The following is a 16,756-nucleotide window of genomic DNA, read 5'->3' on the forward strand; positions in this document are numbered from 1 at the left end:
AGGCATCTGTCTCTTCATCATGCCTCCAGCGGGTACCTGGCCCTCTTCTGTGGCGGCTCAGGGCTACTAGAGCTTTACAAGAGGCTGAGCCCCAAGGCACAAGTCCTTATCAAAACTCTGATTGCATTGCACTGACCAGAGGAAGTCCCAAGGCCACGCTCAAGGGCAGCATGGGAAGGAGCCACACAGGACATGAGTACCGAGTGTCATGTCCATTGGGTGCCACTCACATAACAGTCTCAATGATGATGTGAGGAGCCCTTCCTAAAGCAGTGGGGCTGTGTCTTCAGTAGTTTTGGGAATCAAGGTGCATTTTGTTGCTGCTGTCTTTCCCAGGAATGACTATTAATTGGGAAGTTCAAAGTTTCCGCAACCTGGTGTGTCAGGAAATAAAAAGATGAGCCTGGAGGAGTCACTCCTTCATTTCTCTGAGTGGAGCCACCTCAGAAAAGAGGTTGTCTGCACACTGAGAACTCCATAAACTTCCTTATTCATTTCTCCTTTCCTGTTTGTCACCAGGGAGAGAATGGTGGCATTGGAGGACTAGGACATAAATGGCACTAAGGTTCTGTGACAGCAAACACATCAAATTTTAAGGTCACCAGGCTCTAGACACAAGCTCCAAAAAATAATTTCCAGCTGTCAAGTCTTAGTGGGTTTTTTTTTCCTGTTTTTATCTCTGGTGTAGAGGTGTGGGTTAATCATACTCCTCAGGTCATTAACCCGCCCTTGTCTTGTTTTACTTATTTTTGTATGTATGTATGTATGTATGTATGTATGTATTTATGCTTTTCATTCTAAGGCACCTAATGTGTATCCTTTCATTTGTACACATTCTTCCAAGCTGTGTATTTCTCTTTTGTTGGCATATATGTTATGTTTAATTTACACAGCCAGGACTGTATTATAAATCTATTTTTGCTTTTTATGTTTTCCCTTAGTACCATGGTTTTTAGGTCCATCCGTGTGGCTCCATATTTTTCTAGTTGGCTGTTTTTTGGTGTGCACTCACCCAGTGCCCTCCTCTCTCCTGCCCAGTGGGGGACTCCTGGAGTGTGTCAGCTCCCACCCTACAAAGATCACCTCTGGGGACAACCTCAGCATATATGTGAGTGTTTCTTTAGGCTCTCTGTGCAAAAGCTGAATCTCTAGCACAGCGGGGGTGTTTATAACACATGTGATGAGGTAGTGCCAGAACTTTTCTGAGTGGATGCCCCGGGCTGTCCTCCAGCAGCAGTACCAAGGGGCAGAACTTCTCATCACAGTCCAGCCCTAGCATTAGCCATAGCAAGAAGATACAGACACAGCCCCTGCTCACAAGGATCCCGAGACATCACTCTTCCATGCATCCTTGACACAGACCCTTGTGGACATGTGTCTTCAGATTTCTCCCCAACAATCTGACCTGGCCCTGGGCACCCCGAGCCACATCTACCTGTCTCGGTACCCATGCCTCATCCACCTGCCCTCTATGTGTCAGCATATCTATGTCATGGCAACACACCAAAGCAGCTGGGACTGGATTTTTTCAAAGAGGGGAACTCAGTGAAGATGAGAGATCTCACCTACCCAGGTTTAGCTAACACATCTCAGAAGTAACCATAGACAGTGCACTGGAACACAGTCACTGGCAGCAAATGCTTTGTCTTACCATTGTCAGTGAGTCTGAAAAGCTGGCTTCTTGTTTGGTAGGGATGGAGTAGACAATGTTACTTTAGTGAAATGACCTGATGCCAACCAGATCACCTGCTCTAGACACTTCTTCACTTCACAGGAAAGGACACTAAGACCCAAAAAAGTGATCTCAAGACCGTTGGGTAGTTGAGAGGCAAAGCTGGGGCCAGAACCCAGGGTCCCGTTTGTCCAGCCTGACTTCCCTCCTAACCACTGCCCTTGTTCCTTCTACACTTCAGGGACCCTGGATCCACAGACAGTCTGCAACTCTGTTCCATGAGGTTGAACTCCTTCCTTCCCCAGCTTGGTCTTGAAAAAGGCTCATAAATACTAAAATTGGGTTTATTGGGTTTATTATCCCTCCCTCTCCAATTTAGTATGGCCAACTAAAATGAAACAGGAATAAATAAAATAAAGAGGGGGAAGAAGAAAATAACAATCAAAGCTATTTCTCAGTAGTGTAAAGTCAGTTATGGAATAAGGGAATAATATCCTGCAAGAATTCTAGGCCAGTGCGTGTTTCCCCCTTTTTCCAGGTGGAGAAAGCAGAATTAGAAAGGCACCCAGGGAGGGACTGTGAAGAGACATGACCAATTATTTAGCAAAGAGATCTAAAATTACCTGTACAAGGAGGTCTGGGTGGCCCAATCAGATAAGTATTTGGATTTCAGCTCAGGTCATGATCTTATGGTTTGTGGGTTCAAGCCCCAAGTCAGGGATTCTCTCTATCTCCTTTTCTCTGTCGCTCTTTGCTCGCTCTCTTTCCATCTCGAAATAAATAAATAAACTTAAAAAAAAGAAGATAAAATGACACCTACAGTCCCACATTATTCTGTTCACAAGAGTCACAAGGTAGGTTTTATTCCTTATAAATGTCTCTTCCTTGTATAGCTCAAAGCAAAAATTCCTAATGTCCTCCTATGGTCCCTTCATTCTTTCATCCGACATTCTCTGAAAGCATAACCATAGTAGTAGTTTCAGAAACAGTCAAATAACATTTATATGCCTTTGTAAAATTGACAAAGTTGAACATAGGAATCTATGCTTAAGAAAATCTTAATTCTGGACAAGTGATTAATTAGGTAGGAGGGCAGGATTTGAAGATAAGGGGATGAGTTCTGGTAGTAAATAAACAAATAGCTCCCTGGAGATGGTCAAAGAAGAAGTTTGTTGTTCCACATCACAACACCTTAGGATACCCCAAAAACTTGCTCTGCAAATTAGAATAGGTTGGGGGAGAAGGGGATTTCAGAATTTTGAGCTAATTTTCTATCTACCCAATAAGAGAAACGTTAGAAATAATGCATGCTTTCTTTGTAATCCTAAGCCACACCAGGCACCAACTTTGTGAATGGGTTCTCCCAAAGAATCCTCTGAAGGGAACATGACGTGTAAACATCATGGTGTCTGTTTGTTTGTCCCAGGGACTGTGCCACTGCACACTGTCCCTGACCCTACAAGCCAGCGCTTGACCTAGCTGACCCCATGCCTTGGGTTCAGGGGAGATTTTTAAATTTATTTTTGAATTCAAATGCTGTAAAATTCACCCTTTTAATAATGCACAATTTGGCAGTTTTTAGTATATTCAGAGTTACATGACCACCATCACTATCGAATTCCAGAACATTTTATCACCCTGAAAGCAACTTCATACCCACCAGTGGTTACCCTCAATTTCCTCCCTTCTTCTGCCCCCCAGCCACTGGCAGCCACTAATCTACTTTCTGTCTCTGCAGAGAAATGGCCTATTTCGGACATTTCATATAAATGGAATCATACAAAATGCGGGCTTTTGTGACTGGCTTCTTTCATTCAGTGAATGTTTTCAGGGTTCGCCCATGTTATAGACTGAATGAATACTTCATTCATTTTTATGGCTGAATAATATTCTGTCATGTGGACATGCCTACCACATTTTACTTATCTGCTCATCAGTTGATGTGCTCAGGGAGGATTTTATTACTAAAAATGAACTGAACTGAACTTGAAACTGATAGACAGTGAGTAACTTTTTCCGATTCCTGAGGAGGCTGTTAACATGACAAAATCAGTGGTTTAGGATGATGTCTGTGGTGGGTGGACCATGAAGATCTGATTTGCAGTGAGGCAGAAATGGGCATGATGGAATTTGGAGATTGTTCTACAAGAGAGGGGAGAAAGGCCAAGGTCACCCAAGAAATCTATGTTCAAGGAGAAAACCTGAACTCTCACTCTCTCCAGCTCTGACCATAAAGCCATAAAGCCACAGGCTTACAAAAGCAGCTCATTCTGAGGGAGGGGAACACCCAGTGATGGTTTCTACCTTGTCTCATATGTCTCCTGGAAGCTCTGTTGAAAATAAGCCTACCACACTCCTTCCCGGAATGCTCATGACTGATAATTGCCTTGTGCACAATTTTCTGCCAAACCCTGTTGTTAATGAAATGATGATTTAGTTATCCTTGTCAGTACTAGCCCAAATTGTATGAGGACCCATTACTGCATCTGTGACGCTGGCAGGAATGCCCTGCCAAGGCACCTGTGAGCGGTTCCTACAATGGGCATTCTCAGCTCAAGCTTGACTGTGGAGTGGAGGCTGCCAGAAGCCATGGGTGCAGCCTGCTGCCTGGACCCCCACCCCACAAATATCAGAGTTGGAAACACCTAGGAGCAAAGTGAGAAACCAGGCCAGAGCACAACTCTGTCAATTTTGACCTGCAAAGCCTGGGGCTGCTTCTTGTCAGCATGTGGGGAAGGGATGCACTGAAGGACTGTGGTGACATGTCAGATTCCCTGAGGTCCAGGGAGATGCTCAGCTGGCTGGTGGACATGGGCATCCTAAACCACCTCCTCAGGTGATGCCCACAATATACCTTTCTTCCCTCCTCCCCAGTCTGCCTGTGGTTTGGGGCTTCCACTCCTTTCCCTGCCCCTGTTCCCAGGACTGCACTCTCCAGCCTTCCTGGACTGCTCATGCTGGCTGCTTTGCAAGAGAAGAGAGCAGTAGAAAGAAAGGGAGAGAGACATGGGTATGGTTGGGGCAACCCCATGGTTGCTGGTCAAGGCAAATATACACAGAAATAAAGTTACTTGGCTCACATGATGTTCAATACACCTGTGTGGGCACAGGAGTACGTGTGTGCACACACACACACACACACACACACACACACACACACACACACATTTCCCCTTCTCTTGTCTTCAGGAATATTCTGTTTAGGAGCGAGGCCCTCAGGTTTGGAACTAGTTTATCCAAGTTGTGATGGAGAAATGTAGCTCAGCTAGGAGTGTATTGCATGCCTTTTTGGGGCTTTTGTGAAGTTAGCAGAACCAGCCTCTCACCTTGGTAAACCGGGTAGTGGAGGCTATGTGGTGGAGGAGTGCTGGTGTAACTCTGGCCACCAAACCCACAGCAGTGTGTAATAGATGCTCAAAACCTGGTTGCATGCCTAGTCATTTATTCTGATCGCCTCCTGCATTCTCCTCTAAAAAGGTTGTGGCAACTTACAACAGCATTAATGAAACAGATAAGCTAAATTATGTGAGAGGAGCATATAATATAATAAAACAGAATATAATAAAGTCAGAGGTAAGATCAGCACCTGGGAATCTCTCTTTTGTGGCTGAAATTTGGCCCTGTGAGTCACAGAGCTTCCTGCTTTGGATCGTGAGAAGGTGTCATTGGGGGTCCTGATATGGATGGTGTGTAGGGTCAGAGTGTGGTGCCTTGATACTATCCTTGAAGTAGAGAAAGAAAAGATTCCATGACTGCTTCTGGGGGCACCCCTCACAGGAGGTGGGGGTGGGTGGGAGGATGCCAGCACTCCTGTCAGCACAAGCAACAAAGTATTGCAGCCCAAATTATCCAGCTGGAGCTGGGGGTAAAATCCCCATGATCTATAGTGGCCATTTTCAATGTTTTGTAAAAAGCAGTGGTACCCTTCTACTCCAATAAAATCTTGTGCAAGCTCCTCCCAGAGAGAGGGGGAAAAAGGATAGAGAGAGGACTCCTTCCTCACAGCAGATTTGTGCTGAGCTCAAAAAAGGCACTAGACTATAGTGTGTCTTGCCTAAAATCTACAGTTCTGTTCTCTTGATGCCATCTGCTTCCTAGGTGGTGTCAGGACATCTCAGGCCCTATGTAGGAGATTTTCCAGGGGTCTCCCTCAAAGATTATAAGGAGATTCATGTGTAAGGGGTTGATATTATGAAGACACAAGGTGAGAGCTACAGCAGAGTGATGGCCACAACCTTCACATGACAACAGCCTCCACAATAGCTGTTTCCACCTTCTTGGCCCCATGTTTCCACCTTCCTGACATCACCTCTAGGGTTCCCATGCAGTAGGGGGTTATTTCCCACAGGGGGCTTACCATTTACTCTGAACCACCAAACTCACAAGCTAACCTCCATGGTAGAGACAGTGCCTGTTGTGGGCAAGGGGTGGGTGGATAGGGACGTCTGTGGCAGAGAAGGTACCTGCCATAAAGAGGGAAGATGGAGGTGGAGGAGAAAGCATGGCCGCATCAGAGAAGTGAAAACGGGTGTGGGTGTGTCAGGGAGGGTGAGGAGACCTGATGGATGCACATTTTGACTTGATTCTATAGGAAATGCCATGTGACGCATGACCAAGAAGGACTTGTCCTCTGTCTAGGACCCAGCTAGGAAACATTCCCAAGCAGAGGGAAGGGCAGGGGCAGTGTGAGGGTCTGCAGCAGCTCCTGCGAATGTACATGAATACAGCTGAGCATGTGTGGCCAGCCACATCTCTAAACCAAATCCTTCTGGTGGGGATTATCCATTACTTTCTCTAGTTCTTCAAGTTCCTTAATCCTCTAGGCTCTGAGCATGGATAATCCAGGGTTTACATAGACCTGATTTTTCACAAGCCTTTGCAAGACCACTGTGTACTATCTTGCTGGAGGAGAAACTGAGGCTATATGTTCTAAAAAGCCTAGTTCTAGAGCTTCCCTCGGATCATTCTGTGATGGGCCTTGGGGTATGGGCTGCTGGCCCCTTGTTCAGTGATCTGTCTTCTAAATTTGGTTCTTTCCCCATATCTTATCAAGGGAGGAAAGGATGTACCTAATTGCTTCTTGCAGGCACAGGTTGAGATAATCCCCATTCCCTGGTGCTCCTTCAGCCTACTGGTGAGTGGAGAGCAGGCTAAGAAAGGTATACACTTAATCCTTACCCATGTGGGAAAAAGGGACAGAGGGAGGAAGAAAACTTGAACTTGAGCTGAGAAGGGATGGCCAATGCTGGCAGAGGTACAATGTCCCCATGCACACCTTCTTCCCCGAGAGAATTGCCTGTGCTAAATATAAAGAGTTCAGGGCACAGGTCATGGGGATGGTAAGGGGACCAGTGGGCTGACAGTCTGCATCCATGTGGGCACTGTCCATCTATCTGTAAGCTTTGACCCACCCTCTCCAAGCCACAACCTCTGTCCTTTGCCCTCTTAGTTCCCTCCTCCTAACTGAGCTGCCTCTTGCTCTCTTTCTCCCTGAGGCTATGACAATGTCAGGGTACCCAGCCATGGCATGGACATCAGCCTCAGTTTCCAGTTCTCAGCAAGTGTATGAGTGTGAGTGTGTGTGTAAGGGCTGGGGCTGGGGTCATCCACAGAGCACAGAAGTAGAGAGCTTCTGAAGGTGGGGCTGCCCGTCGGTCACACCCTGGAGCCCTGAGGACCTGTCACTTAGACCCACCACCAACCTCAACACCATGAGCAGCCAAAGCAGCATCAATCACTGACCAAAGGAGCCCAGACGCCACAGGAGTAAGTTAAGCCCTGGAGGGACTGGGTGTGGCTGAGCTCAGTGAAGGGCAGGTAAAGCCAGGAACCCTCAGAAAGAGTAGGAAGCATAGAGCAGAAAAGAGGAAACAGCAGAGCTTTCTCTGGTCCTCCCCTTGTTCAGTGCACAATATCCACACCCCTTTCCCTCAGGACTGAAATCTGGGGGACGGGGGCACTGCAGAAGCTGGAGAGAACTGGTAGAGCAGCAAAGAGTGTGAGGATTGGAGGGAAGTATGACCAATGGAGTCTCTCTAAAAGTGCATGGTTGGTAGTCATACAACGCCCAAAGGCAGGGACAGGGGAGGCCCAAACTCAGTGGTCATGTGGGGACTGCTGAGGAAACTTGTAGAACCTCAGCTGGCCATGCGATAAGGGACGGAGATAGTGAATGGGGGGAGGGGTGATTTGGACAAGAAACAAACCCTGCTTTCACTTACAGGTGCTCGCAATGGCCAGTACCTTGAAGAAGCTCTGGAATAAATACATCTGGGCCTTTGAAAATGGAGGTAGGACATGGTGTCATTTAATGGGAACTTTTGCTTGTTTATTCAGCCCATCCTGATGTCAGACATCTTAAGGGACAAGACATAGTAATGACCAAGACCTTGGGAACTGGCTGAAGGGAGTGCTCAGGGAAGTGGGCATGGTGGCCAGTTCAGCTGTCTCCCTGACCCTTTGCTTTTCTAGACCCAAGGATGGATTCCTGGCTCCTCGTACACTTGCCACTCCCTGTCATTCTTCTTTCTGTCTTCTATCTTTTGGTGGTGGCAAGTCCTTGCTTCATGTCTGGATGGGAGTGTCTGAGGTTTTCAGGATCCCTCGCCGCCTATAGCCCAGGCCTGGTGGCCTTCTCAGGGTACATATTCTATGAGGTAAGCCCGGTGGGGCCCTGCAGAGTTCTAGGGTCTTCTCCTTTCTGGGGTGCCCAAAGACCATGATCTTCCTATGCATAAAGCTGAAAAGCTTTGGAGGGGACACATATAGGAGCTGGGGTTCTGTTCCATCTTTGGTGACCCTGCCTTCCCTATAGAGACACAAATCCCATCACCAACTCCCATTTACCTTTTCTTTAAATGGAAAAATAGATGTCAGCAGCAAGCAAGATAGAATGTATTACCCCCCATGCACACCTAAAAGAACTCCCCACTGCCTCCTGTTTCTGCCTAGGCTCTGTTATTCTCTGCCTAGTGTTCCAAGCTCCAAACGCAGGGTCCCTTCCAGACACCTTGCTGTCAGCAAATCATTGGTCAGCATGTGTGCACTGGGCATGAATTGGGTGCCTGGCTGTGCAAGAACCTGCAGAGCCGCTGCTGGAGAAGGCACCCCTCACCCCTGCAGTTTCCGCTCTAGGTGGAGAGTCATTTGTGGAAATGGGTGATTACAATTCACAACAGGAAGTATGTGCTAGGGATGGGGAGGAGGCGCAGAGACCCATTTGGGGTGTCAGGAAGAGCTTTCTAGAGAAAGTGGTCGTCATCACTGGCATTTTACTGCGATTATTACAGTGAGGCACTGCTCTAAGTGCTTTCCAAGGACCTGCTCATCAGTCCTCATACCAGCACTGCCTCAAGATACAAAGGGGCCAGGTAATGTAGCAGGTGGTGAGCCTCTCTGGCCACAGAGCTTGCCCCTTCACCCCCAGCCCCTCTGCCTCAGTGCACCAGCTGGGAGGAGATGATGCAAGCGGTCCAGCCTGAAGAAGCAGGTCCTGACAGCCACACCTCTCACCTTCCCTCCCCTATCCACTGGTCTCCATTCCTCATTAATGTTCACCTCCAGGCCACCCTCTGCACTGCTGACAGAATGATCATCCCAGACACCTACGCACCAAAAGGAACTGCTGACCCTATGAAGGCTTCCCAGCAGCAGGGGTAAGGCAACCCTTTCGATGGGTATAGAAGCCTCCCACAGTCCTCTCAGCTCAGCCTTACATTCCCACCTCGCCTCCTTCTACTGCCTGGGCAGCCTGCATGCCACCTGCCTCCTCCAAAGCCACACCGCTCCCCAGGCCCACAGCCTTGCTCCGTGGGCTCCAGGCCTTGGCTGTTACCTGACCCTCACAAATTCCTACATATTCTGTAGACTCAGGCTTCTCCTGAAGCCTTCCTTGGCTCTCCAAGTCCAGGTCATTTGTTTCCTTCTTTGGGTTTCCACCTCTAATCTCCATGGTGGACCAGGGGCAGGTCTACCAGCTGGGCAGCACTGCTCATGTGTATGTCTCCCTAGCTCTACGTTCAGTGACTTCCTGGTAGCTCAAAAACAGCCATGGTGGGAGCATTTACACCATAGGAACTGGCCAACTCTACAAATCAGTCTCCCCTCTCCTACCCTAAGGGCCTGTTAAACGATTTGTTGGTCTCACTCTGAAGGGCAAGTGCTTCAAAGGCAGGGTCACTCCTCCCCATTTTTATTTTTATTTTTGTAATTTAAATTAACGTTAGTTAACATACAGTGCAGTTTTTGTTTTAGAAGTAGAACCCAGTGATTCATCACTTACATACAACACTCAGTGCTCATCCCAACAAGTGCCCTCCTTAATGTCCATCACCCATTTAGCCCATTACCCCACTCACCTCCCCACTAGCACCCCCCCAGTTTGTTCTCTGTATTTAAGAGTACCTTATTGTTTGCCTCCTTCTCTTTTGTCATCTGATTTTTCCTTCCCTTCCCCTTTGTTCATCTGTTGTGTTTCTCAAATTCCACATACAAGTGAAATCATATATTTGTCTTTCTATGACTGACTTATTTCACTTAGTATAATACATTCTAGTTCCATCCACATTGCCGCAAATGGCAAGATTTCATTCTTTTTCATCGCCAAGTAGTATTCCATTGTATGTATATACCACATCTTCTTTATCCATTCATCAGTCGATGGACATTTGGGCTTTTTCCATACTTTGGCTACTGCTCACTTCTCTTTTAAAAGTCAGGCCCAGCATAATGTCTGGTGCCTTGCGGAAGATACAGATACTTTGTGAAACACAAGACATACCCCAGAGAGCTTGTCATTTAATTGTGGCAACAAATTTCTCTGCTTCCACCATAATCCTTTGAAAATCTGCCATGTCCACATCCACTTCTTGCTCAGAAGCCCTTGGTAGCTCCCTTGGCCTATATGACCCAAATGTGAACTCCCACAAGGTAAGGATTTGTCTCAGTGCTCAGAACAGTGGCTAGCATGGAGAAGTGCATAGTACCATTCAACCTGTCATTTTCAAATGAATACTAAATGATAAAGTTCAAGCTCCTTAAAATAGCCTTTAAGTCCCCTCATTAACCAATTCTGTTCTCTCTCTGCTTCTGTGGCTGCTCCTCCCCCAGTGGAAGCCTCCACTGCATTCTCACTGATCCCTTTCTGGCCTCAGGGCAGTTAGGAGAGGTCCAGGCACCCTGCACTTCTCCTTGGCATGCTCAGGCCCTCCTCATTCTCCAGTCCTCTACCGACTTCTGGAACACCTCGTGGTTCCTACTCTTCTTCCAGCCCCAACCTTACAAGGTTTCCTACATCTCAGTGAGCCTTTGAGCTCCTTGGGGGCAAGGTTGATGTGTATAAAGATTCGTGTCCCTCCAACATTCCAGCACCTGGATTAGGGTCTCACACATAGTAAGTGCTCAGTGTGGCTGTGTGGCCCATAGTTGTGCACATTAAAAAAAAAAATGAGAGACCAGCAAGACGTATGCACATCCCAGCCTCTGCTCTAGCCACTCCATGGAGGTGATCTGATTAGCACTCACTGAGTATCACTGAGGGTTGGAGAGGGACGATAGTGTCCAGAACTTGACTGGAGGAGGTTTTAGCCTCACAGGCCCTGAGCCAGGTGGGTCTCACCATGGTAGAGCAAGCTTTCCTTTTCTCTTCTTCCTCCCTGTTCATAGCCACCTCACTTCTGGATAACTACAGCTACTTCTGCCAGTCTGTAAATTGTTACCAAGATAAGGGGATGGCAAGACATGGCAGCATTAGGCCTGGAAAGAGTGTTGATAGGATGCACTTTGTAAAAACTGGAGCTTGATCAGGGTGGTGTCACTTATGATGGGAGGCAGTGAATCCATTGGTTCCATGCAGCTTTGGAAGACCTCAGTTTGAATCTCAGCTCTGCCAATCACTTGCTGTGTTACAATGGGTGGCTTACTTACCTTTTATGGGCCACAATTTTTTTAATCTATAAAATGGGATCAATAATACCTACTTTATAAAAGGCAACAATTGTAAGAAGATTGAAGTGGATATGTATGAAAGTGTTTAACCCTGAGCCTGGCACACACTGAGTGGTAGCTAAGTGGTAGGTATTTCATTATTTTTAGCTGTTCTCTGTTCAACTGTAGCAGAACAAAAAAACTTCTTTGTAGAAAAAAATCTAACTGAGTCTTGACAAGTCACCAGATAGTGATTTAGATGCTGAATTGAGAGATACTGAGTGATGGGCTGAAGTCTTGCTACTCAAAGTGTGGTCCCCAGACCAGCAGCAGCAGCATCACCTGGGAACCTGTTGAAAATGCAGGATCTCATGTCCCACTCCAGGCACACTGATTAAGAATCTGTGTTTCAACAGACAAGACAACCTGGAAATCTGCATGCTCATTAAGATTACATGGCTACAGGCTACAGCACCTTTGGAGAGTCCTTCTGTTAACACTCTCAGTAGCTTCTCCCCATTTCCCTGTGCTCACAGGCATCTTCCTGCAAACAGGTAAGCACTGTGGGAGCAGGGGGCACCTAGGAACAGTGGGGACTGGAGCTGAAGCCAGCCTTGTTGGGGCCAGCTGCACCACCAGCAGGACAGTGGTCTGACTGAACTTCCCCTTGATTCCCAGCAGATGGCGAACATGTGTTGATGGTGCTTTTCAAAGGCCATTAAATTGTTTGATACTGAAAGCACCAAGGTCCCTTTGGCTCTTACACACTTATATGGCAGAGATAACAGAGTTATCTCTGTTAGCCGGGTCTGGGTTGGGTTTTAAGGTGCTCTGTTTGGACGCTTCCCTCAAGCATCCTTGTTGATGTCCTCAGGGTTTGTCCAGGTGGCCACATCTGAGGCTGATCTCAGAGCAAAACCTTGGTCCCATTACCTAGCAGAGGAAAGATCCTCCTTGATGTAACACCTCCCACCACCAAACGCTCTCATGGGCCCCCACTCTCTATTCATGCACCTGCATAAAAGTAAGCACTTTCCCCCATCAGCAACAAGGTTCTAGGCTAAATGAAAATGGAAAGATAAACAAATTTAAAAACCTAATATTATGTGGCAAGGATCATCATGCAGCAAGAGCCATTCTTAAGTGTTAATGAGGAGAAAAAAACACTACTTGTGAATCCAGACAGTTTGTAGGATTGAGTGGGACGGGGCGAGGTCATAATTTGGAGGAAGTTGAAAGGGAGGGGGCTCTTTCTAATCAAAAACTTGCCAAAATGAAGTCTGAGCAGAGAACATTTTGGAATTTGTCTTATGGGACTTGGGCTGGGTGTTCAATACCTGAGTTCTCTTCCCATTGCCCTGGGAAGGATATTGGAAGGAGCCCAGTCTCTGAAGCCAGACCGTGTTCAAATAACCTTGGGCAAGTTACTTAACCTCTCTGTGCCTCAGTTTTCCCATCTGTAAAATGGAGGTAAATATAAACCACATACTATTGTGAATATTTATATAATAATTTAAACATGCAAAGTAGCTGGCACACAGTAGATGCTACATAGGTGTTTAACAAGTGTTATTTCCCTCAAGTTTTAGTCTCCCCTTCAGCAAAACAGGCAGAATCACCCTGTCTTTGGCAGTTGAGGCCCCAGGAGAAGAGTAGAGAATCGACACCATCTTTTCTGCCTCTCCAGGTCTTCTTCATATTACGAAAGAAGCCAGAGCACATCACCTTTCTGCATGTCTGCCATGTTCTTCACACAGTGGGCTGGCGTCAGATATGTGTCACATGGTCAAGGTAAGTGACACAGCTGCAGGCAGCCTTGCCCCAGGCCCTTCTGAGGCAGGTCCCTGTCTGCTGGCTGAGTCCTGAGCTTGGGAGGTGTGTATCCCTGTAAACAACAGTTTGGTGCTAAGGTTCCCCTTCTTTGTGGCCATGAGACCAGGCCTCTGCTCCCATTTTATCTCTGTTTTTCTTCAGAGCTTCCTACCACCCTTGGGCAGGGGACTGTGGGAGATTCTCAGAGCCATCTGCCTTGACAGTACAGAGGGAGTTATAAGCACTCTCGTTTGGCATCCTGTCAGCCCCAACCCACCATGATGACCTCAAACAGCTCGTGCCAGACCTCCTCATGATAGGACCTTCCCAAGGACTTTTTCTGTAAGGTATGCAGAAATGCTCCCTGCAGCTTAGACAATTGGAAGATGGGAGAAATAAAAAACAAACCACTAGGCCCAGCTCCACTATTTCACTTTATCTCCCCACGCCACCCTATAGCCTTCTTTGTCAGGATGCTGAATGCTTTGGTCCCCGTCTCCACATGCCTGTACTATGGACTGGCCAGTCTGGGGCCCTGTGTGCAGCTCTACCTGTGGTGGAAGTGACATTTAACCATCCTTCAGCAGGTAAGAAAGACCCATCAGCTCCAGGGGTCTTGGCTGAGTCCTGGGTTCTATTCTTAGTTGCACCAGTGATGTGGTATCTGAACACAAACGAGCCCTTCTTAACGCTGTTCTTCCTTAGTTTCTAAACTTGTAAGGTTCTCAGTAACCATCTTGTCAATCCTAGAACCAACCCTAAGTCACTGACCTGATGTGGGACCTGGAGCAAGTGACTTCCACACTTCAGACCTCAGTCTAATCCGTGAAGTAAGGGGGGTGGGCTATATGACCTCAAAGCACTAATATCCTGAGAGCCTGGGATAACTGATGACCCTTCATGTGACCAGAGGGTGCCTTGTGGTTTGGGGAGTGCCATTGCCAGCTGGTGGTAGCAGCCTGAGGTATTCCTCAGGCCACCTAGGATTGATTGAGTCCATCATCAATGTTCACAAGACATGGCTGGATTGGTGCAAATGGGGAGCCAGAACTGGGAGAAGGATCAGGAAGACTCTTAAGATCATAAATTGGGAGAAAATGGGGGCAATGCCTCACCCATCCCCCTGCCGGTAGACAGGGAAGTGAAGACAAGAGGAGTCAAGGGTAACGTTCTTCCAGTTCCTCAGCACTGCTCACTGCTCTCCTGTTTATGTTCTCTCATGCTTTCCTTCACCCAGGGTCAGTTGCCACCGTTGCCCTCTCCTCCTACAGCCACTTCACTGAGTGCTCCTTCCCTGATGGATTCAACATGGTGGTCCTCCTCTGCAGCCTCAGTGTCATCAGCCTTTTCCTTAACTGCCACCACCAGACGTACCTGAGGGGCAAGTGGGAGAAGCTGACTTCAGGGGCAGGACCCAAGGACTGAAACTAGTAGAGCTGTCCCCACAGAGAGTCGGCAGAAGACAGCGTGGGTCACAGCCCACCTGTGCTGAGCAGATACCTCTGGGCCTGCATTTCATTCTGTGAAGGGTGGAGGAGAATTGCCTTCTTTCTGAAGTTTAGGAGAACAGAAATGGACCAAGCTCCTTGCACTCACTTCTGTTACAGCATTTCTCACATGGATTTGTCACTGTTTGATGTGAGCCCTCTCAGGAGGGACTGTCTTGTTCTCAATGTCCCCCCCACCTGGCACAGCACCTTAATAAATGTGCATTTGGGTCCTTGTATTCCATGACTGGCCGTCATGACGTTTGGTGAAGATCAGGGCTGGTGGCATGCCTAAAGCCAAGGCTGGCTTGATATCCAACCTTGCAGTAGGAAATGATGCGAAGAATATGCAAGGGTGGGTCTGTTTGGTTTCTAGCATGGCTGTGTCAATGTTTGCCCCTGTGTCTCTTCTTGTCTCTTCACTCTTACCTGCACTTGTATGATTCTGTGCGTGTAAATGGGAGAGGGTTATATGTATGTCTAAATTTTTGTTTTCAAGTAAACATGCATGTTCCCATTTGAGTTTCTCTCAGTGTCGTCTGTTTGTCTCTTCTGTATGTCTATGTAAGTGCCACATGGTAACAAAAGCCAACTGGGATCAATATTTTTCCTGTCCCCAATGGGAAACATGGAAGTTCCCTGAGAAATCTGAATATATGTTCCACTGAGGGCCTCCCAAGAGGCATGTGAGAAAAGGAGAAATGGAAAAATGAATATAGCCATCCACTTCACAGAGAGGGAAACTGAAGACCAGAAAAAGGGAATATATGTCTGAGATAATATAGTATGGTGGAAGCAAACATTTGCTGATCCATTTAAAACCAGGAGTTGATTCATCAGGCTCTGTGCTGACAGCTCAGAGCCTGGAGCCTGCTTCGATTCTGTGTCTCCCTCTCTCTCTCTGCTCCTCCCCTGCTCATGCTCTGTCTCTGTCTCAAAAATAAATAAAAACATTAAAAAATTAAAAAAAAAACTGGAGTGGATGGGTCTCTGGGAAGCAGTTGACCTGGGAGCTGCCTCTGGGCTTCCAGGATGCTTATTTTTCTTTATAATCTCTCTTCTTCACTCTTTCCGCCCACTAAGTAAATCCTTATTTTGTGAAGGCTCCCCAGTAAAGAACATTCAAGAACTGTTGAAGTTTATGGAGTGCTATTTGGGGACTATCTATCCATCAGATACTTGAGCTAATTAACCGAAGGCCAGGCAGGGCTGCATCCTGTGGACAGTATATTCAAAGAAAATTTCCTCTAAGTTAGCAGGATGTGAACACATCCCACACAATTTTCCATACACAGGTTGAGTGCCTTTGGAGGTGGGTGCATATCTCCTTAAACACATAAGACTAAAGTCTGTTCATGTGCTTAGCAGCCAGGATAAGGAAATATTACTCATTCCAGAGTTCAGAGCTAATGTTTGTCCAGGTCTGTGTAGCTGCTTTGCCTGATCAAGCAGCACAAGAGGAAGTGATATGTCCCAGTTCATGTCTGAATGTAAGGTTTTGGCTGGGGAGACCCTGACTCTACCTGGTTCAGGAGTACTGTGCAGGTATTGTTTATCAGTGTAGAAAGATTGTGTGAATCTTATAAGACACAAAGTTAATTTGTATTTGTCAAAACATAGCCAAATTCATAATTAATATTGTAGTTCATTTCTATGAACTTTTCTGTTTTGAGATAATGATAAGCAAGAGTGCTTGTTAAATTCTTAAATATATAGCAGAGCTGAGTTATAGCCGACAGTGGCCATGGGCCAAGACAAGGAGGCTGTGAGTAACCAGTGGGATGGTCCCAGAGACAGAAGCGAGGGGGCTGTGCTGAATCTGACATGAGGGTGCAAAAGATGATGGTCTGGGTTCCTACCT

At 47.0% G+C, this 16,756-nt stretch overlaps 1 protein-coding gene across 2 annotated transcripts; it reads left to right on the plus strand.

Annotated features, from left to right (window-relative positions):
• The first annotated feature begins 3,563 nt into the window (after nt 1–3,563).
• On the plus strand, nt 3,564–15,790 carry LOC132694854 (uncharacterized). Of its 2 annotated transcripts, XM_060658642.3 has the most exons (8): nt 3,564–7,438; nt 7,896–7,962; nt 8,144–8,328; nt 9,236–9,327; nt 12,013–12,150; nt 13,284–13,387; nt 13,571–13,755; nt 14,646–15,790. In XM_060658642.3, exons 2-7 carry the CDS (start codon nt 7,905–7,907, stop codon nt 13,627–13,629), a joined length of 636 nt encoding a protein of 211 aa, XP_060514625.2. In that variant the 5' UTR covers nt 3,564–7,438; nt 7,896–7,904; the 3' UTR covers nt 13,630–13,755; nt 14,646–15,790. The 2 variants fall into 2 exon arrangements, with proteins under 2 accessions (XP_060514625.2, XP_060514623.2); XM_060658640.3 differs by lacking the exon at nt 3,564–7,438 and having other exon boundaries at nt 7,466–7,962.
• The last annotated feature ends 966 nt before the right edge of the window (nt 15,791–16,756 follow it).

This window comes from Panthera onca, chromosome B4 (genome assembly GCF_046562875.1).
Source record: "Panthera onca isolate mPanOnc1 chromosome B4, mPanOnc1 haplotype 2, whole genome shotgun sequence".
In the NCBI taxonomy this organism is placed as follows: Eukaryota; Metazoa; Chordata; class Mammalia; order Carnivora; family Felidae; genus Panthera; species Panthera onca.

Excerpts from the sequence above, each read along its gene's own strand:
- LOC132694854 (XM_060658640.3), top strand. The coding sequence starts at position 7,845 with ATGGGGGGAGGGGTGATTTGGACAAGAAACAAACCCTGCTTTCACTTA. Across the intron at positions 8,329-9,235 it reads CAGGGTACATATTCTATGAG|GCCACCCTCTGCACTGCTGA; the intron begins GTAAGCCCGGTG and ends GTTCACCTCCAG. Across the intron at positions 13,388-13,570 it reads ATATGTGTCACATGGTCAAG|AGCTTCCTACCACCCTTGGG; the intron begins GTAAGTGACACA and ends GTTTTTCTTCAG.